This window comes from Cataglyphis hispanica, chromosome 20 (genome assembly GCF_021464435.1).
Source record: "Cataglyphis hispanica isolate Lineage 1 chromosome 20, ULB_Chis1_1.0, whole genome shotgun sequence".
NCBI lineage: Eukaryota > Metazoa > Arthropoda > Insecta > Hymenoptera > Formicidae > Cataglyphis > Cataglyphis hispanica.
The window spans coordinates 4373387-4398491 of NC_065973.1; the positions used below are offsets into that span (position 1 = coordinate 4373387).

At 33.8% G+C, this 25105-nt stretch overlaps 3 protein-coding genes across 12 annotated transcripts; 2 read left to right on the forward strand and 1 right to left on the reverse strand.

Moving 5' to 3' along the window:
* The first annotated feature begins 166 nt into the window (after positions 1 to 166).
* On the forward strand, positions 167 to 21312 carry LOC126857133 (matrix metalloproteinase-14). 5 transcript variants are annotated; one of them, XM_050606285.1, is made up of 10 exons: positions 167 to 1073; positions 10431 to 10554; positions 12255 to 12362; positions 13892 to 14046; positions 14161 to 14463; positions 14566 to 14710; positions 14799 to 14935; positions 15064 to 15384; positions 15674 to 15866; positions 19540 to 21312. In XM_050606285.1, the coding sequence occupies exons 1-10, from the start codon at positions 942 to 944 to the stop codon at positions 19686 to 19688; spliced, it is 1767 nt and encodes a 588-aa protein (XP_050462242.1). In that variant the 5' UTR covers positions 167 to 941; the 3' UTR covers positions 19689 to 21312. The 5 variants fall into 5 exon arrangements, with proteins under 5 accessions (XP_050462242.1, XP_050462245.1, XP_050462244.1 ...); XM_050606288.1 differs by having other exon boundaries at positions 15674 to 15755; XM_050606287.1 differs by having other exon boundaries at positions 19225 to 19679.
* On the reverse strand, positions 15791 to 23449 carry LOC126857141 (O-glucosyltransferase rumi homolog). Of its 6 annotated transcripts, none has more exons than XR_007688448.1 (9): positions 23242 to 23449; positions 22949 to 23120; positions 22661 to 22862; positions 22269 to 22547; positions 21959 to 22191; positions 21722 to 21855; positions 18659 to 18739; positions 18019 to 18122; positions 15791 to 15939 (listed from the first exon to the last, which is right to left on the reverse strand). XR_007688448.1 is itself a non-coding variant. In XM_050606309.1 (7 exons), exons 1-7 carry the CDS (start codon positions 23411 to 23413, stop codon positions 15920 to 15922), a joined length of 1212 nt encoding a protein of 403 aa, XP_050462266.1. In that variant the 5' UTR covers positions 23414 to 23449; the 3' UTR covers positions 15879 to 15919. The 6 variants fall into 6 exon arrangements, 4 of the variants coding, with proteins under 4 accessions (XP_050462266.1, XP_050462269.1, XP_050462265.1 ...); XR_007688449.1 differs by lacking the exon at positions 15791 to 15939 and adding an exon at positions 16994 to 17905; XM_050606309.1 differs by lacking the exons at positions 18019 to 18122; positions 18659 to 18739 and having other exon boundaries at positions 15879 to 15939.
* Positions 23450 to 23685: 236 nt separating this feature from the next.
* Positions 23686 to 25081, forward strand: LOC126857166 (coiled-coil domain-containing protein 12). The gene is made up of 3 exons (XM_050606360.1): positions 23686 to 24103; positions 24192 to 24330; positions 24575 to 25081. Exons 1-3 carry the CDS (start codon positions 23976 to 23978, stop codon positions 24749 to 24751), a joined length of 444 nt encoding a protein of 147 aa, XP_050462317.1. The 5' UTR covers positions 23686 to 23975; the 3' UTR covers positions 24752 to 25081.
* The last annotated feature ends 24 nt before the right edge of the window (positions 25082 to 25105 follow it).

The window sequence follows — 25105 nt, forward strand, 5'->3', positions numbered from 1 at the left end:
GCTTATATTCTATTTCGAAAATTCCTTACAATTCTGATTGGACTAACTATTACGCACGAACGCAGCATCGTTACACATGAGTATGCACGTGTAGGAGCGCCGTGGTGCACGATTGGCAGCCGCGGTTGTCGCGCGGCTATGGTGGGAGATCTCAATAAAAGTCAGTGGCAGACAGATTATGAATCAGAGTGGCGGTGGGCTTCGGTACCAGCTCCGCATATCCGCGCGCTTCGGTTCTTCTTTCCCTTGACGCGAATACTTATCGCGCACACAGTGATCTATCCTTACTTATTGTCACTTTCCTTTTCTCTCTTTTTTATTTTCCTTTTTCTTTTTTTCTTTGTCGTTCCACGATCGTTTCATCGAATTCACCAGCAGATCATCAAAGAAAGATCTTTGTCGATGAAAATCGAGCGAGGTTCATGCGACATATATATATATACACGCGTACAAGCCGAAGAGTCGGAGCGACAGAACGGAAGAGCCACCGGTGGCGAACCACCAGCGAGGGAAACTCTACGAGATCGATAGTGTTGTGGCAACCACGTTTCAAAGCACTCTGCCAGCCAGGTACAGTTGCCGGCAGGCTGTCAGAACCACATTGAAAACAGATGTTTTCGCTTCGCGAATAGAATTGGTAAAATCAACAACCCCCTTAAAGTCCGCGTACGCAACAGCAAGTTACCTTCAGCGAGAGAATAGTTGAAATCGATTGATTTAGAATGAGTTCAATCTGACATCCCGCACTTTGCGATTCTCAAGGTACAAGGGTGTTTCCGGAAAGCACGTGTGTATTCGGAGTGTTTCCGGAGAAAGGGGGATGTAAAGGAGAGAGCGACGGGGATCAACACTGTGACACGTACAAGGGAAAACAATCACGGTGATACATTTATTAGCGGGACAAAATTTGACGTTGGATCGAAAGCAACGTAGTCGAAAATATGACGAGATGGAGCAAGATTGTTTCTCAGCTGTCAAGCATCGATGGCTACCTGACAGCGATAGCGTTCCTCGCTTTGTACACGAGTACGGGAGCGGCGCCAATCGATGCCATCAGCGATACCACTGCTGCGGTAAGTATAGACATTTATTTTCTAATCTGCAAAGTGATACGTTTTGGAAATTAAATTGATTCCGTTCCGGAATATAGGATCCTAGGATGGATCAAAAAGTAAAGTTTCTTCACCACTTACACACAAATTGGACTTATCGTGTTACAATAAAAACTAATGATTACTTTTCGATATAGTCTTCGAGAAGTTTCATAAACTTGTCCCACCTTGCCACGAGTTTGAAGGTTCTCTCTCTCTCTCTCTCTCTCGAGAAGAAGAAGAAGAAGAAGATCGAGAAGAATCCAGCTCCTGATGAGTAAATTATTCTTAAACAGCATTCTATATTGATAACATCATTCCTCAAGGAGGCAATTCGAAGGAAGAGAAATCTCTCTAGAGAAGTCCAAGCCTCTTTCTTGTGAATCCTCTTCATAATAATACCAGACCTCACTCTACACAGGGAACCCCTTTTTGATTCATCCTAGTATATAGAGCATGCAACAAGTTATGTAGACTAGGCGAGGAACTTGTGGAGAGGGTTTTTGTCGCACGCTGACGTTCGGAAGAAAGAAAGAAACGGTCTGGAGCTATGCAATCCTCACGGGATGCGTCACACATGAGTAATGCAAGATCGCAACATTGCGCGTATATTTTTGCGTTGGATACGCGTTATTCCTTAAACTATAAAGCGGATAACATTCTGAGTAAAATGTTTATCTCCAACGTTGATCATATATTAGATATATCGGGGCATTTCTTGGATGCGTATAATGTCGTTTTGATATTATGATAGTGTGACTAATAAGAAATTATATCTGAAGATTTATCACGATTACTACATGAGAGAAGGAGAGAGAAAGAGAGAGAGAGAGAGAGAGAGAGTGATTCTTGTTTCTCGTGTTTATAATTGCACGAGATTTGAACGCATTCTTTTTATAAGCTTTGCGTTGCAACACTTTAATCACATATTTGGCTTGATAATAAAGTATTTATCGGTTTAGATAAATGCGTACAATCGAAAATTAACTCTGATGTTATCTGATGTTTTTGAATATACAGAGATGACGACGTTTATTTCTTTCGTTGACGGATGATCGATTTTAAAAAATATAATTGTTATTTGAAATTTGACATAAGAATTCTATTAAATTTCTAGATTCATCTTCATTGATCTAGGAATCAAATAGAATGCTCGTCTAATGTATATGTAATCGAGAGAAAAAAGAAAGAAAAAGAGAGAGAGAGAGAGTGTGTCAATTTTTATACACAAAAAATAACAATATTTAATAAATCACTATTATGCTACAAGTCAACGTACGTAATTATGATTGTTTATACGATAATTGTAAAAAGAAGTCCTTTGCAACGTCAAACAGTAATTATTACTTGGGCAGGTATGCATATTTACATTGGTAAGAAAAAAACATATCTCGCTAGACTAGACACACACGTATCTCTAAAAATCATGATGCAGTAAATAAGATTAGACACACGGAACAAAGGTTTTGTTGCTTGAGACATTTCGAATTATAAAGGGAATAAAGGAATAAGTATGGAATAATTGTTGGTGTTGATAATCTGATGCTCCAATTATCTCGCCTCGCAAAGATGTCAAGTCATCGAACTGTGAGCGGTATCTTCCTCTCGTTCTCTCGTAGATTATACTAGGAAATTGTACATAATGTATGTGGCTCAACGCGGAACCGTACCGCGGAGATCTCGTATGTTGGCCTTCGTCATCGCGGATCCATAGTCCGGACACGGATCGATCGTCATCGGAATATTAATGATCCAATCATAGATATTCTCATCGTCACTCGATCCAGCAATCGTTCGTTCCTTTTTTTTTCTTATATTTAAGCCAGTAGCAAATTCTGCTTGGCATTTTTTTCCTTCCAATCGCGTGTCGATCGTAAAGAGAGAATCTAGCGGAAGAATCGATTCGCATTTGCGGTTTTATTGTCGCTGAATATTACCAGAAATCTTCCGTCATTCAATAAGCGTACATGTAAATAGCGAAAAGATTGTCATTAATCAAAAGCATCCTATGCATACGAAATCCAGCAAATAGTAACTGATAACACTTTTGATCGAAACTTAGGGCTCCTGCACACGTCAACGCGCTACGAAAAATTGATTGGCCACACAAGACGCGTCAATGCATTACGAAAAATTGATTGGTTACCGCGTCGCCTCTTGCCACGCCTACTATGCAGCCCTTACAGATGGACGTACGAAAATTATGTGTTCTTCAAAGTCAGAACGTGTCAACATGTGTTTCTTCGATAGCTTTCAATGTACAGAACAAAGCTAAGACGTGGCTCTTACTCAAGTCCACGAGTACACTTATTTGTTTTCCAGCACGAATGATTTGTCGTGTGCGTGGACAAAAAATAGAGGACAAAAAGTTATGATATACGCATGACAAGCTCGCGGAGACAAATACCTGTTGATAAGACACGCCACCCCACCAATGCATTCATTATTGTCATAGATAATAATGATACTTCAAACACCTCTCTTATAATTAAGATGATAATTCAGATGGTGATATTCTCAAATTAATCATATACGTGGATAAAAAAATTATCGTGCTCGATGGAATTAAATTTCACTCGTGTTTATTATTTTTATGCAAATTATATACAGGCAAGATCACGCGTTATATCGCTCGTAAGTCAAATTATTGTGCGCGCACAATGGTTCACGTGACCAAGTGACTGTCTCATTTCTCGATGAAGCCGCTATATTTCTACTTCCGCGAATATGTCTCCGCGATTTATGCATTTTCCGACACGTGGAATCTGCACGTGCGCGTCGTAACGTGCGTTATATAATACACGCTAGTCAGTAGTTACTGTAAAAGATTGTTCCGGCTACAAACTGTACCGTACTTAACTGTTAGTCTTGAGTCTTAATTCGCTTAAACATCCGCCTTTTAAACGTTCTGTTGATGTTGTAGCGAGCGCATCTCGGTGTCGCGTTCTTCCGAGTCTTTTAAAAAAAAAACGCCATTATAAAATTAACAAGCTCATCGGTTTTTATTTCATTAGCATCGATTAGCATTGGAACACGACGACGTTGAAACTTGAAACTCTCTGACGTACATGCGTCTTATCGACGAAAAACAGAAAAAAGTTCGCTATCATATTCGTTTGCACTTCGATGACTCATGTGATGCATTAGACTTGAATCGCCTTACTTATGAACCGAATTATCTTACTTCCGCGCGCGTGCTTGTTGAATCAGCGACCTTTCAAGATTTTTTTTTTTTCTATGGATCACTCGCTTTTGTCATTTGCCAGTCTCGCAATTTAATTATAGTAGAAATATTTTTTGTTCGACTTGAATATCATGTAAATAAATTTTCGACATTGATGTTATTCGATTCAATCCTCGATCAAATTATAAGAATAATGAAAAAAAAAAAACAATCATAATAATATTATGTGATATAAAGCTAATATTCTGAGATTGCATAAATCGAACCAGTCAGTCTTGTTCATGCAACATGTTTTGCAACATTGTAAATTGGAATACATATAATTATGATAAGTAATTATCATAAGATAAGGAAAACATCGATGAATGCTATGTTTATTTATTATTATTTAGCGTTTGAAATATTTACTCTAAAAATAAGGTTTTTTTCTTTTTTTTTTTTTTTAATTTCGCGAAAATAACACGAACAATTATTTTAGGTAGATCCGTCTCTTATTTAAACCATTATTCACTTTGTTGTTGAAAATTTGATATTTACGCCGTCTCGTTATAAGCATAAAGATTACCGCGAAAGAAGAGAAATTATACGCATGAGAACGTATTATTGTATATTGTATAAAGCAGAAGTGTGTGAGTATGCAGATGCTCGGAATTATCCTTTATATTCATACAACGTCTAGAAGAAGATGCGAAGGCGTAGAATATTAATGACGTTTGCGTCGACAAAGACCTCTCCAAGGCCGGTGTGCTGCTCTCTTGACGCTTATGCACTCCTTCCTTTTATTTTACGACCGACAGCTTGTAAAATTTTACAATCGAACGGCACTTGGCATGTCAAAGGAAATTACTTCTTTTCCACAATCATATATTCTCTCAAAATTGATATATTTGTTTTTGTAAAAATCACCGCAAAATTTACAATTCAAAGATCAAAACAAATTGTACAAGCTACAATAAGTCCCAATTGGCTTTTATCAATCTACCCCATCGTAATCAATTATCGTTAATCATTTATACAGGTATTTTCTCGACATTCTTATTTTGTAATCGTAAGAGTAGAAATTATAAAAATAGCTGCTGCATAAACATACATCGACGTGCGAGGAAAAAAAATCCATTTAAATATAAATATATATAATTATATTTAATTATGTATGAACTTTTTGCAAGATACTTGCAAAAGTATAAGAACTTCGGAAAGATAGGAGACTTGCAGAAGGTCAATGGGAGCCAAATGGATTTTTTTTTTTTTCAAAGTTGTCATTTCCATGCGATATCCTATTGGCGCGTTAAAATGCAATAATTTTGCATTAATTATTTCACATTTCATTTTATTTTTTCTTGCATTGCAAAATTATATCTATGTTAAGTCAACCCCATAAATTCGTTGATTATCTTTTTATCTGCCAAAGACTCGTGCTTTTACAATACATTACAGACGGTTTATCTGTATTGCCGACACACAAATAGTTCTAGAGATCTATTTTATACAAAATATTTATGTAAAAAAATAGAATTTATTTAAAAAATTGGGGTGTACACGTAAAGATAAATAAATAAATATAATTAGAATATAAAAAACAAATACTTTATGAATAAATTTGATTACGAGATTATTGAGTCGTAAGAATTTTTTACAATTTGTTTGAATTGTGTGCAGTTTGTATTACAAGTTAAATGTTTTGATGAGAAAAGGCGGACTCGTACGGACGGAAACTAGACGTTATCATTGATAACGCAATCAGATAAAAGATTGTCGCGTGTACATAAACGCGAAGACATACACAGCTCAAAAATATAGCCTTTGGTTTATAATAAATTAGTAAGATAAAATTAGTAGCTACGCTATTTTACACGATGCTTTATAGTCGACATTATAGACAATAATTATAAGGAAACAGCCGTTAGTGTTCGGTTTAATTATCATAATTAAGTTTAATTAAATTTTAAGACATGGCTAATATCGCGAACGTGATTTCGGTTGACATGACATGACTAGTTTCAATGATATAAAGTTACCCGAGTTTCCATTAGCATAGACTACTTTGGCCTTTGCGGCATCCTGCTATCTACTAATCGTGCATGTCGACCCAGACACTACTTTGACAATATATGTAATGAAGGAATAATGAAGTTATTAAACACGATTTTTAATGATCAACATTAATTTTAATATCTCAAAGGTAAACAATTTATATTACAAGAAATCCATAAAAACAGCCTATTTTTATGTAAACGATTTGATTCTACAGTGCTGTTGGAAAGATACCGCGTGGAGATTAAATAAACTGCGGCAAAAGATAGTCATCATGATACTCGTCTGCAAGTATCCGCAAAATCTCAACGATTCAGGTCATGGGAACATTATGTTTCGCTTATAAACTTAGGAGACATCGTATGACAATATTTTTTAAAAATATTAATATGAATTATAGACGAGGAAAAATACAAAACGAGGATAAATACACAAAAGAGAATGATAAACAAGAAAAAAAAAATTTTTTTTGCATTTGATAATTTTTTTTTTGTATATGAAAAGTACAAAAAAAAATTATAAACGAGGAAGAATACAAAAAAAAAAAAATTTTTTCATGTATTCAATTATTCAATTACACACATACACGATTGTTTTCAATAAAAATCGTCAACGTGATTTTTGAATCTGCATATGATACAACTAATAGCACAGATGCCACTTGATGTAAACTGTACTTTCAAAAGAATATTATCTGCCTGGATATCTACGTCATATCTTGAACAACGGATTCAAGGTAACCCGGACGTAAAAAGTTTCGTGCTTAACGCGATTCCTGCTGCACAATTACAGCGACAATGACATACACAAATTACAAGCTTGTGTAGAATTTCTACCAGAAATTCGTATGGAATTTGCCTATCATGCTGGATATTAATGCGACAATATTAAAAAAAAAAAAAAAAAATCCATACCTTATTCATGACGTAATTAAACGATGGGTATATTTAATCTTACAGAAAACTGCTATGATATAATTTAAAGGAATGATCTAATCATATACTCAATTCCTGTTCTATAATTAATCTTCAGGGATATTTTTTATCGCGAAAAAAAAAACTCGCATATTTATCGATAGCAAAAATAAGAGAGAGGAAAAGCTTAAAATAAAATGTCGTTGAAAAATGTTGTAATATCCAAAATAAATAACAAAGTAATAATAATAATAATAATGACAATAATAAATATTGTAATACATATGATTGTGCATTTAAATGCGACTCGCTTTTCGTAATGACACCTGTTATAAAGATTTACAATTATACGTACTAGACAAAGTATTCTGACACGATATTTCATATAAAATAATTGCAATGGAGGCTTCTACAAATATATATTGTGCACCTTTCCACGTGACTACATGTATATACATTATATAAAGAATGTCCGGCTAGCCATAGTGCATGCGTGCCATCTGTATTCGAGGTCTAAATAATTATGCGTTATTTTTCTGTTATTTTTAGTTAGCTAATCGCTATTGGAAATTTAATTACTAATTTAAATATTCGGGAATATAATGTATTTTATGATGCTTATACGTGCACCGAAGTGTGCGGCTAAAGCAAATACGTGCTAATCATCCCGATGTATTTCCCAACTCGTAATTAATCGAAGACAATCGCTCGCGAGATCAATCAGCATCTATCGGGAAGACCTTGTATTTCAGCGGCACCTCAATCGGCGTCAATTAGCACACTGACACATGAACCAAGTCACGATCGGATTCGCGGAAAAGCACTTGGGTGATTCAATCGCGTCGTAGTGTATCGTATACTTTACACATATACATGCACATTAGCATAGAGAGCGAGGGACAGAGAGAAAGAGAGCAATAGCGAGAAAGGAAGCAGTCCATTCACGCATGACACATGCGTAAAAGAGTTCGTGTATGTGTGCACACTTTACTTACGTTCATTCATAAAAATCTCAGCCTCCGCGGAAGCTTACTCGTCTGGAGTAGATCATAAAATTTGTCAATCGTGAGATCATTGAGTCACTCCATTCATCCGGCCGGAGTAAAACATGCCTGTCAGAAATTAAGAGTAAACATTGAGCGTAATAAAGATTTACTTCTCATCCATACTGAAGTATCTTTATCAACGAGATATGAGATCTCGTTATTAAGACAAAATTACTCTCGATTAAATATTTTAGTAAAAAGATTTAGAAACATTTTTTAAAGAAAAAAAAAAAACTTAATCCCTTTTCATTTATATTTATATTTATAACATAATGAAAACGATAATTACGGAATTGGGAAAAAAGTTTGAAAAAATAATTCTCTCGTTATTAAGACAAAATTACTCTCGATTAAATATTTTAGTGAAAAAATTTAGTAACAAGATTTTTTAAGGAAAAAAGAACTGACGTTGATTCCTTTTCATTTATATTTGTAACATAATAAAAATGATAATTACGGAATTAATTGGGAAAAAAGTTTGAAAGAATAAAATCTCTATTTTAAAATGTAAGAATCAGTGATTCAAAGGTTGCACTCGGAAACTTTGCTGCTTGGAGTGACAAAGATGTGCAAATTACTATTGCAAAAATATCAGAATGAATATACTTTTTATATGCTTTTCTGTGCAGACAATATAATGACTCACTCCATAACTTTGCAGTTACACTCATTTTCCTTTATATATTTATTTCACGCGAATAACAAAGTCCGCTCTTTTTATCTTATTGTTAGTATATCTACATAATTGTCACATGCATATTAAAATTTCGTGTTAAATTAATTATTTCATATTAAATTAATTATTCCATATTAAATTAAGTATTTCATATTAAATTAATTATTTTGTATTAAAGTGAAGTTAAATTCATCTTAAAAGCTTTTCTCAGTTTTTTTTTTTTTTTTTAAAAAAGTAAATTTAATTCTCAGACAAATAATATGCGACATGAATATAATATAATGTAAAATTAAAAGGCTCAAATCTCTCATCTTTCTTTACCAACAAATTTACATATATTGGTATTCGTTGTATGATTCAATCAATGGAATATTAATCAGACCGTGCGATTAAATAACGGTAAAATGGTTAAGTGAGTCTCCTCCTGCTTGCCCAATCTACAGTCTAGACACACGGTATACTTTGATAATTCTCGCGTGACTTACGCCAGACTCTTTCATCTACAACAGTGATTTACAGGTAATTTTGTCGGCCTCTCGGGATCTAAAGAAATCTAAATAGAAATAGGTTTCAAGAGTTTTAATAAAACATCCCTAATAATCCATCGTTCCTCTTGCTTTAATGTGAATTTAACTGCTCCAATTTATTATCAAGTTATATTTTTTACATTAAATATTTTAAATGTATCGTGCAATTCTATTATATTTATATGTATACATATGTGGCCACCCTTTGCGAAAAGAAGATCAATACAGAGTTAGCTCCGAAAGAATACACGCGATAGCAGATCGATTGGCTGATTTTGCACGCAGTGATAAGAAACGACTGATTGTCAAGACTTCCATTTTATGCGAATCTAGAACGCGCAAGTTAGGTAGACGGTACTTTTCGTGTTCGATATAAGGGATGAGTCACTCTTAAGGAGCTAATCTCTGTACTTGAAGTATAATGCCATATGAATTGGCTCTAATGGCAATCTTCTGTGATTCGCGCGTATATCAGTCTTACGACACACGTCTTGTGTAACATCGGATCTCGGTAGATGTATATATTTTAGGATAGTAGAGTAGAAATGTATTACATGTATTGGTGAAAACTATCCGCCTTTGCAATCGCGCAATTAATATAATTACACGATCGATGAAACCAAGATTGACAAACGGCCGAGGACTTGGGCAAATTTACACGTGGATAAAAGACAGATATCTTTATTAGTTGCTTCACTTTCGAAGCTCGTAAAGCGCCAAGGTTACATTGTGACACAGAGTTTAAAGGCCGATTCTTTGCAAAGTGATGGAATTTTTCTGCCTGTGATTTCACGATGTGATAATATATCGCCTTGAGTGGATACAAATAAAAGATATCCGACGAGATATATACGATAGATATATTAAGAAAGCAATCTTCTCATGTTTCAGCGTAAATGACATTAACGTCCGTATCCAGAGGTGTATTTGAAAAAATACTTTTCTTATATTGTTGCAGAATTATCTGGCGCAGTACGGATATTTGCCGCCAATAAATCCGGAGATTGGTGCCTTCTTAAGCGAAGAGAAGCTGAAAGCAGCGATAGAAGAATTTCAAGCTTTCGCCGGCCTTAACATAACGGGTATGTTAAATATTATTTACGCTTAAATTAAATCTTTAAAAATTATACACATACAGAGGGGAGATGTAATTTAGAATTTATTACCGGGTCGGTTGATGAATGCATCCTCATTGGTGAGTCACGCAGAAAATTACAAAGGATGCGTTCACTCAATGTCGCCAGTATACGTCGCCATATGACTCAAAAAGAAAAGAAGCAAGAGTAGCAAAACGCGTGAAATTCTAGAAATATAATCACGCGCGCAATATGTCAAGTTGCTTGAGGAATGATAACGGTAGGTGGTTCCCTACAGTCAGTGTTACAGACGATGATTCAGAATTCAATGAAATGTGACCGAACTCGATCTGGCGTTTCAGCAGTGACTCATTACACGCAGCAGCCCCGTCTTTTCCTCTTCCTCTCTCTCTCTCTCTCTTTCAGTCGCGAAAAGTCATTGTAGAAAAACTTATTATGAAATATCGATTAGAGAAGTACGCAAGAGATCCTAAAACAAAAACAAAGAGCTGCACAATTGCGATTGAATATTGTCATAATATCAAGTTTTCTCGATGATTTCAAGTTTATTGAGAAATGCATTTTATTACGCTTCATCAAACTGTCAGTGGCTTAAGAGAAAACGTATGAGAAAAAATACCCCCAAAAAATGAAAGATGGAAAAAATTATTCCACGAGAGATTTCGCACAAGTTTCACCGGACATTAATGATAGTATACGAGAGTCCGTGGCAGGCTAGAACAAGCAACGGTGTCCAATAAAAACCGAAGGTGAACGGAAGAATGATCTAACTGTAGAATTGTAGGCCATCGGCCATAATCGTACGCATTGTTGACGCATCCATAGTTATACGAAAAGATATAACTCGTAAAAAAAAAAAGGAGGAAGAGGAAAAAACGCGAAATAAAAACACGTCTTTGCATTAATGATTTTGGGTTTTCATTTCGATATTATTTCTGAAGACCATCATCATGATTTATTTATGTATTCTTTGCACTAAGATTTTTCTCATGACGGGAGGAGGAAGGGGTGGGAGGCTGGCGGGAGGGGGAGGAGAGAAAAGATAAGAGTGAATTTAAAAAAATTGTGGAAAAATATAAGAAACGACAACGCCTAAAGGAAGGTCCGAGGCTACTTCGTGAGATGAAACACATTTCTTGCAGGATTGTAGTCCGGAAAAAAATGTAATCTCTGCCGCGTATCGCGCTCCGAATCTTTGCGGCAGCGATGAATCTGTAAATATCGAGTCGCGTGACCGCTGCGAAACTAGTGGTGTATGCACGAGAGTTAACTCTCGTATTACTATGCATATTATGCATGAAAATTTAGTACGTGCACGGGGTGCGCGACAATATATCCATACACATACACACACACACACACACACACACACACACACACACACACACACACCTGTATGCCTACCTACGCATAAGAGATGAAAACTAGTACACGAAAATATATGTACGCCGACAAGCGATATTTCAGAAAAATCAATATACCGGCGGGTCCGACCTGTTAACTATTTTTATCACGCAATTACTCAAAGATGATAGGAAATAATGGGAGTAAAATTTTTATTAAGAGTAACACTAGATGATAGAGGAAATAATGGGAGTAAAACTATTATTAATTGTAACACTATATGCGATTAAAAATAATTAATAATGCTTATATCCAATTTTCACGTGCACTTTTTGTTCCAGGCGAAATAAATGATGAGACTGCTAAACTTATGGCTACACCAAGATGCGGTGTTAAAGACAAGGTTGGACCAGCTACTGACGGAAGGTCGAAGAGATACGCTCTTCAAGGTAAATGGAATAATTGACGTACAAAGTTTAATTTAAGACTCAGCAACGATTACGTCACGTTTTGTCACGGAATCGAATAATTTGTCACGATAATTGACAAATTTAAGAAAGTTTAATGAAATCCAGATTGCGCAGACGTAACCGCAGGATATGACATAACTTTACATTTGATCGATTGCAATCGATTATCTAATCGACGAACATTCGCTATAGAAATCTGTCAGTGAAAAATTGTCCATAATTCAGAATTAATTATATTAATAATTCAGCTGTCACGAAATTATCAGGAAAAATAATCAGCATGTTATATCTTATTAAATATAAAGATTATATTTCTCACGCATTATATGGCACGGATTTTGTGTCCATTTTACGAATATACGTTTGACTGAATCGCGCATTCCGACTTCCTGCTTTGTCTCGTTACTATTACGAGTCGTTGATGTAGAGTCAGTCACCCTAAACGGGTCACGCGGATCCGTATTGCGATAATAGTTTGTCAGATGTTCTAGATGCATTCCAAAATCACATATGAATTTGCCCGAGTTGCATTCCATTGTATATATCTATCTCGCTACCTAATGGCAAAAGACGATCAACTATGATCTTATATACATCTCGTAAATATCTTTTATTCGAATAAAAAATATACACCTAGCATAAATTTTTGGAAATATTTACGTGAAAATAAATCTTTGAGGCAAAGAACTCTGAAGGACACTGAAGGACACTGAAGGACACTAAAGAACACTGAAGAACACTCGACTTGGGCAAACGATTCAATTTCTTTAGTCAAGTCTAATCGAAAATAAAGGAGCTCCGCAAAGAGGGGCTTCTTACGCGTGAGACTCATACATTATATGAAAGAATTACAAAGCGAGTAATTGTGCAGCTTCGGACTAACCGTGACTTTGAACCTAAGCTGCGCGCACGTGCTCTTCATGTTTCAGTGAACTTGCTGCTAAGTTCGGCCATGCGTGCATCCTACGGAATGTCTGTCGCAAAATTTATAACACCTAGCGGTAACCCGATGCTTCTAGTCTTTGATTTTATTCTTTCGAATTTTGCATAGCGACGAACGAACGAATCGTTGCGTAACTTTGACAAACGAGATGCACGGTATCATAATTGTCGCTCGTATATATATAAGCGCAGTTGTTGCATAAATGATAGCTTTGTTGATGAGCATATAACACGCGAGCCGCGATTTTTAGTTCTACGTGTAATAAACAACAAATGCACGATGACACAATAATAAGCGTGGCTGCGGATTCCGCAAATTTATATGTGAAAGAATAGGAACGTGTCACGCGCGTATGTCGCGACCGATTCCTATGATGCAGAATTACGAATCGTGTAAATAGGCGGTGCGACAGCGTAACGGATGTGCATGTATGCGTTATAATAGCCGGGAGGGAAACACCTGAGCTATGCGCGCGACAATAGAGTCGCAATGGTTTTAAACAAAGCAAATGTGCTCTCTTGCGCTCGCGTACGTACGTGTAAAATTTACATCTCTTCTTGTCCAGGTTCCAGATGGCGTACAAAAAATCTAACATACAAGATCAGCAAGTATCCGACCGGTCTGAACAAACAGGAAGTGGATAAAGAGATCGCGAAAGCGTTTGGCGTTTGGTCAGGTGAAACTGACTTAACGTTCACCCGCAAAACAGGACGCGACAACGTAAGACACAACAATACTTCGATAGAAATATCTAACTCGTGTACATTTCCTATTCACAATCGAGACACTGATATGACAATGATATATTTTCTAAGCTCTGGGAATCTTATTTAGGTTCACATCGAGATCAGATTCGAGGTAGGCGAGCACGGAGATGGTGATCCTTTCGATGGACCTGGTGGTACCTTGGCGCACGCATATTTTCCTGTATACGGTGGCGATGCTCATTTTGACGATTCTGAACGATGGACCATCAGAAGCTATCGCGGTACTAATCTCTTCCAGGTCGCGGCTCACGAATTTGGGCATTCGCTCGGTTTGAGTCATAGCGATGTCAAGAGCGCTCTGATGGCACCCTTCTACCGCGGTTATGATCCCCATTTTGTTTTAGATCAAGACGATACCGATGCTATTCAGGTATTTCCAAAGATAATTCTTTCATAAGAGATGAAAGGCTATCTCAAACAGCGATTTAAGATCAGCTATATCTGATGTACGAAAAAAATATGGTAATTTCAGGCTTTATATGGGGAAAAAACTAAGAACATACCACGAGGAACTCACGGGCCTTCACCACCTTCCGAAGAAGATCCTGAATTATGTAAGGATCCGAAAATCGATGCAATGTTCAATACTAAGGATGGCGAGACAATTGTGTTCAAGGGTAAGTATACACGAGCTAGAATTTTTTGATTGCTAGCATTTGAATCTTATTAAATAAATATGACTACTTAATATCATGGAAATTCCAGGAAAACACTATTGGAAATTAACAGACAATGGTGTAGCTAGTGGTTATCCTAGACGTATTGACAGCACGTGGAAAGAACTTCCGTCAAACATAGACGCTGCATTTACATACAGGAATGGCAAGACATATTTCTTCAAGGTAACTGTTTATGGAGAAGATAAAATAAATATACGAACTTTTATCATTATCTATACATGTTTTTGGGTGTCATACTAAAAATTTTATTCACTCTAACTTATTCGCCAAACAACTATTTGTCATTTCAGGGTACGCAATACTGGAGGTATATTAACGCGACTATGGATGGTGATTACCCAAAGGAAATTAGCGACGGTTTCACCGGTATTCCCGATCACATCGACGCGGCTACCGTGTGGACCGGAAATGGCAAGATTTACTTCTACAAGGGTGCGAAATTTTGGCGCTTTGATCCGGCGTCGAAGCCACCAGTGAGGAGTAATTATCCTAAACTTATTCAAAACTGGCAAGGCATCCCGAATCACATCAACTCGGCAGTAACTTACAAAGGTTACACGTATTTCTTCCAAGATAACGCCTACTATCGATTCAACGACCGAACGTTCAGGGTAAGTATATATAAAAAATCAAGAATTTTAAATTAAATTTCTATTATTTTCAACTATTTATGGCAATATACATATATCTAGCACTTTTAAAAGAAGTCGCATTAAATTTGATGCAATCTAGAACACAGTAACGTGACAATAGCATTTTAGTAATACGCGCTCTCTCTTTCTCTCTTCATTTTTCTCTTTCTTTCTTTTTGTCCGATATCTTTCATATAATATGCTCAAAATTACACAATATATTGTTTGTATAGAATAAAGATAAAAATAATTATTTTTGACTTACCAGGTGGACGATGCTAATCCCGCCTTCCCAAGAGCAACGGCGTATTGGTGGTTTGGATGCAAGTCCGCTAACAGGGGGACGCTAGGTAATGATCACTGGCCATTTGCATTTGCCAGCAATCTGGACGTGGCTGACAGTGACACGTACAGCGATTATGATAATCTTGACAGCGTTGGCGACATCATCTTAGACGCAGGTATAAAATTTTTCAAATCCTGCCTAGCCTCAAAAGAAATTTGAAGATATCCATTATCCGCTACAACGTTCATCTGAAAAATAAATATATTGTTTATTGAAAATCTCTTCTAATCTAATTCAAAAAATATAAATATTTTTATGTCTCTTTTCTTATATTATATTACAAATTTTATCTTTCATCGACACGCGTAATTATTAACTGTCGTTAAAAAATAATACGTAATAAGAATATTCCAAGAATAACGGAGATGAATAAATTTCCGCGAATATGCATGAATTGCACTTCCTTTAAATTAATGTCCGGGAGAATCTCGCGACAGCGGATACCTAGTAGTTTGTTCCGCTCGTTTTACTTTGTTGAAAATAATCAATGTGAACGAAACTAAAAGTACAATTTCCCTAATACAGAGGCAGGCAGGAAACGCGATATTAAAAAAAAAAAATTTTCTCGTGCACCTGGCTATTACGATACTAGGGCTAAAATGCGAAAAGAGACACGTGCACGCAATACTTTTCTAAAAAAAATATCAGATTTTAATCTTCAATGACTGTGAGTTGAACACAATAGTTAATTCAGATGTATACATATAACACAAAATGTTAGAACAAACCGGTAGATTGGAATTGAAAGATGTTTCGTAACATGTGTATCCTCCAATAATATATTTTACGAATATCACAATTCATGATTTCATGGTAGCTTTTTTATATCTCGTGTGTTTTATCAAGTCACAGATCTAAAATCTGATGTGACGCAACAGATAATATTGCTGCATGATGTGAAAAGTATTTCGCGAATATTAGCAAACGTATCATAATTCAAGAGGGAATATATACACACGCACACATTTCGGATACATCGAAAATTACAAAACTATTTAAAACATTGAAAAACACAGTAAAATGCTTATACACGATTGGTCAACAGAAACATTCATAGCATTATTTTGAGAATTCATATATATATGGTGATAGCTATTTACATAATTAATAGAATATATCAGAGTAAAAAAACTAACTGAAAAGTACAAATAGTATTAATTAGTATTAATTAGTTTTATGGAGATTATTTATCGCTTATTATTCATACGCTGTGTTTATTATACATATATATAAAACACTTACCAACATCATTATAACCATTTTTATCGCTATTATATATTAATCATTTAATCATTAATTATCAAATTATATCATCATCATTATTATGGTTTCATAAATTAAAGATTCGCTGTTTTGAATCTATTAAGATCATGTTTTATTGCTTATAATAATTCTTTATATATACCCGACACAAATCTAATATTTTCACACATTGTTGATAACCTCGCAACATTATTATGATTACGCCAAAGCCCAGAGTATTTATTAGCCAGGCGACGGATGAGAGCAAAGTTTTATTTTAAAAAATATCAACATCGAAAAGTAAACACTGTGAATCGCGTGAAAACTCGACTTGTGTCATCGTCGCCACATCCAGTTTGACAAGATAAGAATAAATAAGTAAGATTTTTTCTTCACGTTTTCTCTTTTTTTTTTCATTTTCGTCTCATTTACACGGATGGCTTTAATTAAGCACATTACAATTGCGGGGTTGCGGCGTACTATGCTTTTTTCTTCTCTTTACATACTCTGTCTCTATTTCCTCTACATGTGATTTTTTTTTATATTAGAGGAGAAGTAGTATTATATTATAAAAATATCATTTGTGCTGCATGAACCTTTCCCTTTATTTTGCATCATCACTCTCATCTCTCAACTTGATCGACACATGTAGCACATATATAGACAATAGTTAATCAAAGTTACACCGCCTCAGCACCAACTTATTTTAAAATTCATATACACAAAAATACACGTGCACACAAATATGAAATAAGATATGGTGCATGAGTAATCATTGCCACTGGCAGTTGCGTTGTTTGGAACTTAATAGTGCATAAAAACGTAAAGGTTTTCGACTTGTCCTCCTAATCCAACAATATACTGACACTTACGGAAAGTTTCTACCCTCAAATTCTAATTTTTATCTGTTACCTAAATAAAAAATTTTTATTGATTTTATTTATTTATTTTTTTTTTCATATTTTACCTGCACACATTCCTTTTGTACACGCACGTTATATAATTTTACTTTTTTAAATACATACCTTTTTGTTATTTTGTCGAATGTTCGACGTGTTTGTTGAGATTTAATATTTTGGAAACACGGCATGCATCGTGAGTTGCACAATCATCCCCTTTTCTTTTTAACCTGCAATTCATTGAACGGGTATGTAAAGGGAAAATGCACGATATAGTTATAATAATTTAAATCAACTCTGTATGCTTTTCTTTGCCAATGTATTTCTTATTTCAATTATTTCCTATTTTATTATCGATTATTATTTAAAAATTTTTGAGAAAAGCTATATAAAATATTTTTTTTTCAAAATTTAATACATATTTTTATTTTGTATATAAATTCCTAATTACTATATTCACATTTTTATTTTGATTTATTTAAATATAAATATTTTTATTTGACCAAATACATGATAAGTAAAAAAATCTAAAAAAATAATATAAGAAATAATTCATGCAGCTGGTGTATGTACATACATATATACATATATATGTATATATATGGATGAATGCATGTATCCCAAATAGCTAATGCACATCATTTAATGTCAAAATAATATCGTTTGACATCAAATGACGTTATTTGACATTTAAATGACATGTGCTTGCTATTTGAGATATATAATGTCTGTATATAATGTTAACAATTCATATATTGATACTCACGTATTTGACCAAGTCTTCCAATGAAATAACTTTTTTTGAACAATGATCTCAATCGACATACTTCTGACACACTTTATACATCTAAAACATTTTATAATTGTATTTTTATTCGACCAATACTTACAATAATAAGAAATTTAAGTTTAAAATATCTGACAGTTACATCGAATGTCGAATTTTTTTTATCTGCTTTTAATATCCCAATAACCAAGACAATGTTTTTAAAAACGTTTTTAAAAACATTAAAATAATGAGTTAAGTCTCCTTTTAATCATTAAAAAAAACTAAACTCAACCCATTATTTTAACGTTTTTAAAAATGTTTTTCAAAAATTTTTCAAAACATTTTTAAAAATATTATCTGTTCATTGGGATATCCAATTATTATCCGATATATAAGTTTAACTTTCTGTGTGCATTGACAATATCAAATAAGGATAATTCATACCAAACTAAAACTGATGTAAATAACAACAACATGATAGTTTATAAAATTTGGAGGAGATTTACCTCTCAAGTCAAGACGATCAACCACCCGCATTAACCGGGAGCAATCGCCTTTTCCAGACGACAACAATGTACATTCCGAATTCGGGAAAAAGTGAGCAATCGAAGCGGCACGTCCCACGACCGGTACACGTGCCAAAATCTCGATTATTTACGCGCAGAAAGATCAAACATATATAGTTCCAAATGACAATGGCAACTGGCAGCGGCAACGAGAGCAAACGATCGTCACTGTACGCGCGGCACTGTTTGATCCGCACAGTTTCGCGCTCTCAAATGCGCGCATGCGCACGATCGATGCGGCGCGCCGTCCAATGACAGTTCACGGCGTTCACTACGCGCGAAACTACTACGATTCCAATTTGAACTCGACAGGAGGAACCGACGAACTCGTCACGTCGCCGAATCAGGATAATACGGACTCCGGGGCGTGTGAAAATTCGTTGACTTCATCGGAGAGGACGTCGCAACTTCTGCTCGGCATCGCGACGGTAATCATCGCGAGGTTCGTCATGACTACATAAAAGGTAGAGACCCTATAATAATTGTTATAGGGTCTCTAATTTTTTTTTTTTTTAGCGAAGATACACGAATGTTGCTCCGAAAAATATATCGGTCGTGCTAATGACGCGATCGTTATTAATCGCGGCGATTTAGAAACTTGCGCTCCCCTCCCCCCTCTCCCCGATAATTAGGATATTAAGTAGATAGCTAGAAAATTATGAGCAATGTCATCGCCAGCTAAACCATCAAACTGCACGCGCGCGTGGCCGCGCATGCGCATTGATTGAAAATGATTCGCGCGGCTGTACATAGCGCGTATTTTAACTTGCATACGTCTTATAATTGCCAGTGCAAAATATGTATACGCGTAAATATAGATTATATATTCTATCTTCGAATAATGTTTTAATACGCAGTAATGTGTAGCACAGGACATTCTACACTGCCTATTTATTCGTGTATCCACCATTTGCAAAGACTTTGAGTGTTTACGGATTTCTTGGGACTCGACAGGTCCATTAGATCACATGATGTATAAAGGATTACGAGAGCATGACAATTAATAATAAAAAATAATGATCAGAGTCCTGACTGACAATACTATCGAAAATGTTTGTTGATTAAAAAGTGTTGTATGAGTATTATAGATTTTTCTATTTTTATTTGTATTCTAAAATATATTTTCTGAGCTGCGTATAACACATCTCAGTTGTATTCTGTATGCATATTATTTTTTCAATGTCTAATCTATTTTATACAAAATCTAATCATTTGTATGCTCTATCCACATTTATACGTATATGAATATCTATAGTACTCATGTCAACTACATTATGTTACAATTATGCTAGGGTAATTATCTTATGTGCCTTAGAAATATTTTTGTAATTTATACATTAGAGAGAGGATATGTAAATGTCAGATCTGTCCAAATGCAGCTTTTTTTTTAAATGTTGCCTCGAACCAAGCATCTGGTTACTTGTACATTACCAATGTTGATTAGGCAACATTGTGTAAGTTCGAAGAAAACACCTGTTTTCATATAATGCTTCCATCATAGTTTCTCCTAATAATAGCTTGTTTGTTTTATGATTTTATATGCAATTATATATATATGTATGTATGTATTATAGAGCTGATATGATAAATAATTAATGCAAGTTGTGTTAAATGGATTTCTCTGACATTAATGGTATTGTGTGTGTGAGAATTTATATATATATATATATATATATATATATATATATATATATATATAAAATTCTTATGTATAAAGCGTTAGATTCTCAATCTTACAAAACGAAAGTACACTTTAAACTATGTTTTGCGAAACATATAATGTTATCTCTCTCTTCCCTAATAGAGAAAAAAAGATAGTCCAAAAGAAGATACATGTCAAAAACTATAACCAGTGTTAACAGATGTTTAAAACAGATGTTAATATACTTGTATTACATATTTTCTTACATTTGAAAGTGTCTTAATAATAATATTGTAAGTATTTTGACCAGTACTTAATTGTTAAGAATTACTCTTAGCCTTGAGTATATCGTATTAACAGAGTAAAAAAGCAAGAAAAACCTTGTAATTTTTATCGTTTTATTTGTTGAATAAAAGAATCTCTGTAAAAGAGATAAAAAAAAATTGTATTGTTTTAATATTGTTTAATAATAACTATATGATATCTATATGAATTTAATTATATACAAGGTTTTTCTTAATATTATTATTCTACTTCAGGGTGTTAATGATTCATATTGAAACTTGCCACCCCATTGTGTTGTGTCCTGAATAAAATTTCTATTGTATTATATTTTTCATTATCATACAAATAGAACATTAATAAATATGTATGTTTATTTTAATTATTGTATACATATTTTTAATTAGATATTATACTCAACATTAAAAAATTTATACTCTTTGTTTATAATGTGCTGACTTATTAAAAAAGAATTATTGGTTTTACAAAATATTCACAAGTGCATTTATTACTTCTTTTTTATTTGCACGAGATTTTTCTTTAATACTGGCTTGTATGTTAGGAGCTTACCATAATTTTTAAGAAGCTGTTTCCAAAAATACATAACGTCCGACATTCGTAAATTATTCCATATAAAATCTCTACCGCGATGTGCAATCTTTTTCGCTAAATCATCATGATTCCTTGCAAATTCAATCAAATTTCTGAAAACACAACAAAATAAAATAAAATATATTAGCCATTGATAATTTAATAAAAATAGGATAGGACTATAGGCATATATAATTGAATATTTTAATATCTTACTCTAATTCTTTTTGATCTGCATTTTTAGAAACAGGTATATAATGAATCCATGGTTTCATGGCATAATAGTAAAATTCAGTCCATTCATCACCCACATGAAAAACTAACGAACGGCATAAAAACAGATGTTTATGTCTAAACGAAGCTGCCACACCTCGAAAATTAAACAAGTATTTATATGCACAATGTGATTCCAAAGGCACCTCTGATGCTGGTGCTGCATACAAAGTGTCCTAAAATAATGTTAAGTTTATATAATGATAAAATATTTTGCTAATATGCATAAATATATAACATTATATTATTATACCTCATTAGACTTCCATGCCTGATTTTTAGTATATTGAGCATCTACCAAGTGAGATTTATTACGGCTTAATAAAATCAAGTTATCACGTTCCGAACTTGTTCTAGAACCACGAAAGAATCCTTTATTTTCTTTTTTTTCCCACGGAATCTCTGAACTTGCCTTATTTAAGAGTTTACGATGTTGATCCCATCTGCCAAGACCACGAGGATACAATGAGATAGCAGGACCACCTTCCCAAAATGCCCATGCTGGATACATAATATCATAATATTGCGATGTCTATAAATACATTTTGCAAGCTGCTCAACTTTCATAACATTAGACAAATATAACTTAAGTGCACAAATATATTTGTAAACAAGAATCTCAGAATAAATAACAAAACCTCTCACCTTACTAAACGAAAAAATAGGCATTGCATTACCATAATATTCACTGGATTGGGGATAATCTCTAGTATTTATTATTAAATCCATATCTGATAAATTATCAATTACTTTTAATAGAAAATGTTCTATTCCAGTGCATCTGGTTGGAAACATACAATCCTTTTCTCTATACAATTTTCCTCCAATTATTTGATAAAGTGTACCCCTGCAATTACAACAAAATTTAATATAAATAAAAGAGACAGAAGAGATACTTTATCTCATCAATATAAATCAAGATATTATAAACACCTGCTTCTTGAAGCAACTATCATTTCTTCGCTTATGCCCTTCTTTTTAAAAGGGCTCAAGTCTCGTATGATGACATCTCTAAAGCATGAGTTCTTTGTATTATTGCATTCTTTATAGTCTCGTTCTGCATCTTTAATTGCTGTTAGATATTTTTGATATCCCTCATTTGTTGCTAATAGAAAAAGAGCAATACACACTGAATTTTATATTATCTTATATTATAGCGGAATTATTGCAGTTAATTTTTGTTCAACTTTGTTGATACATAAAAATTGTAAATATACAATGTATACCTTTTGTATATGATAATTTCTGGTGATCAATCTCGTTCGTTTTACAGGAATCAGTACTATCCGCCGGGCAAAATTGTTCTTCGCACAAGTTGCTGGCAAAAAATATTAAAAGGATGATGTAAATTAATCTTAACATATTTTTCAATAATATAAACAAATAGATATATAACATAAACGCAGCATTGGCGCCATTTATATGCGAAGTCAGAAAGAGGGAATGAGCCTCAATAAAAAGAATGGGCTCCATCTATTGGAATTTTCCAGTAGGAATGCACAAAATCATATGATTGGATGTCAAATGGAAAATTTTCGGGACTTTAAAATTTCTCTATTCGATAGCCAATCATGTGACTGTGTCTATCTGTGTTTTCTTGCTGAGAAGTTTTCTATGTATTTTATTATTTTATGATATTTGTGTTGACCTAACCTCTTCTGAATTTCATAAATAAAAATAAAGACTTGAAGTCGACAACTCCATAATACGGATTTTTGACTGTAATTTCAAGGAATCTCTATGATAAAACTCCTATTAACCGACGATTAATTTGACTGACAAAATCGTCAACAGAAAGTTTTTAACTTTATAATTCGTACCTTATTTAATCCTTCTTTCTATGTATCGGACAATTAATAATTATATCCATATTAATCAAATATTGTGTAATACTAGGTATTACATTGATAAGTTAATCGGTGATTAAATTAATCAGAGTTTGATTGAAGTGACTTTAAAAATGTCAGAAGAGAAAATTGGTTCATTGGAAGAGGAGGCTCTGAAAAGAAAAGAACGGCTTCAGGCGCTCAAAAGAAAAAATGAAGAAAGTGAGGAAAATAAGAAAAACACAAACGAAATATTGCCAAAGTAAAGCTCTTCTTTCAATGAATGACTTTAATCTCTTAATCTCAATGAGTGTACATTATAAAATTCTTTAAAATCTCTTGTATTTTAGGCCAAAATTTCGGAGTTACAAGCCACAAGATGAAAATTTGAAGAATAATATGTTAGAGGATGCGAAACCTGGAGATGTAGAAGCCGTGGTTCGTGAACAATTAGATGCTGCGAGTAGCAAAGTTGTTATCGAGGAACTAGTAAGTTATATGAAGAGATTTAATCTTCTATCTACCTCTTTTCTCCTTTCTTATCTATACAAAACTGATGACAAAACTTAATCTCTATTTCTTTTGTTAAACAAAAATTGTTTTTAAATTGTTTAAAGAATCCATAGATAAAAAGGCTTGTTTCAATATTTTATATGTATATTTCTTTATTTAATCCTTCATGATTATATCATATTACTTTCGTGTTTTTTTTTTCTTTTTTTTATTTGTTTAGGACATCAGTAATTTAGCACCAAGAAAACCTGATTGGGATTTAAAGCGAGATATAGCTAAAAAATTAGAAATATTAGAGAGGAGAACACAGAAAGCAATAGCGGAAGAAGTAAGGGCGCGTCTCAAACAAGGCCAACAAAATTTAGCAATTTATGTCAATGAAACTAATAAAGAATAGAAGCTTTGTTATCAGTAATATATAGATTTTAATAAATTATATAACTATTTTTTTATAGAACATAACATTATCAATAATAATTTTTACTTGTGTTTTCTTATTATCTCTCATATAATATGTTACATTATATTATATTACACAAGACGAAACTTGTCACAAATTAAATTAAATATTCCTTTGACTTCATACAGAGAATGATGCAAGTTAAAATTTTCAACTTAAATACAATACTTGTACTTTTTACTTTATCATCATTTGTGCAAAAAGAATTATACTACTCTGTATGTATAAAATACAGTTTTAGTTATTGATACATATTATCTTGAATAACATACATATATGTGTGTGTTTCAA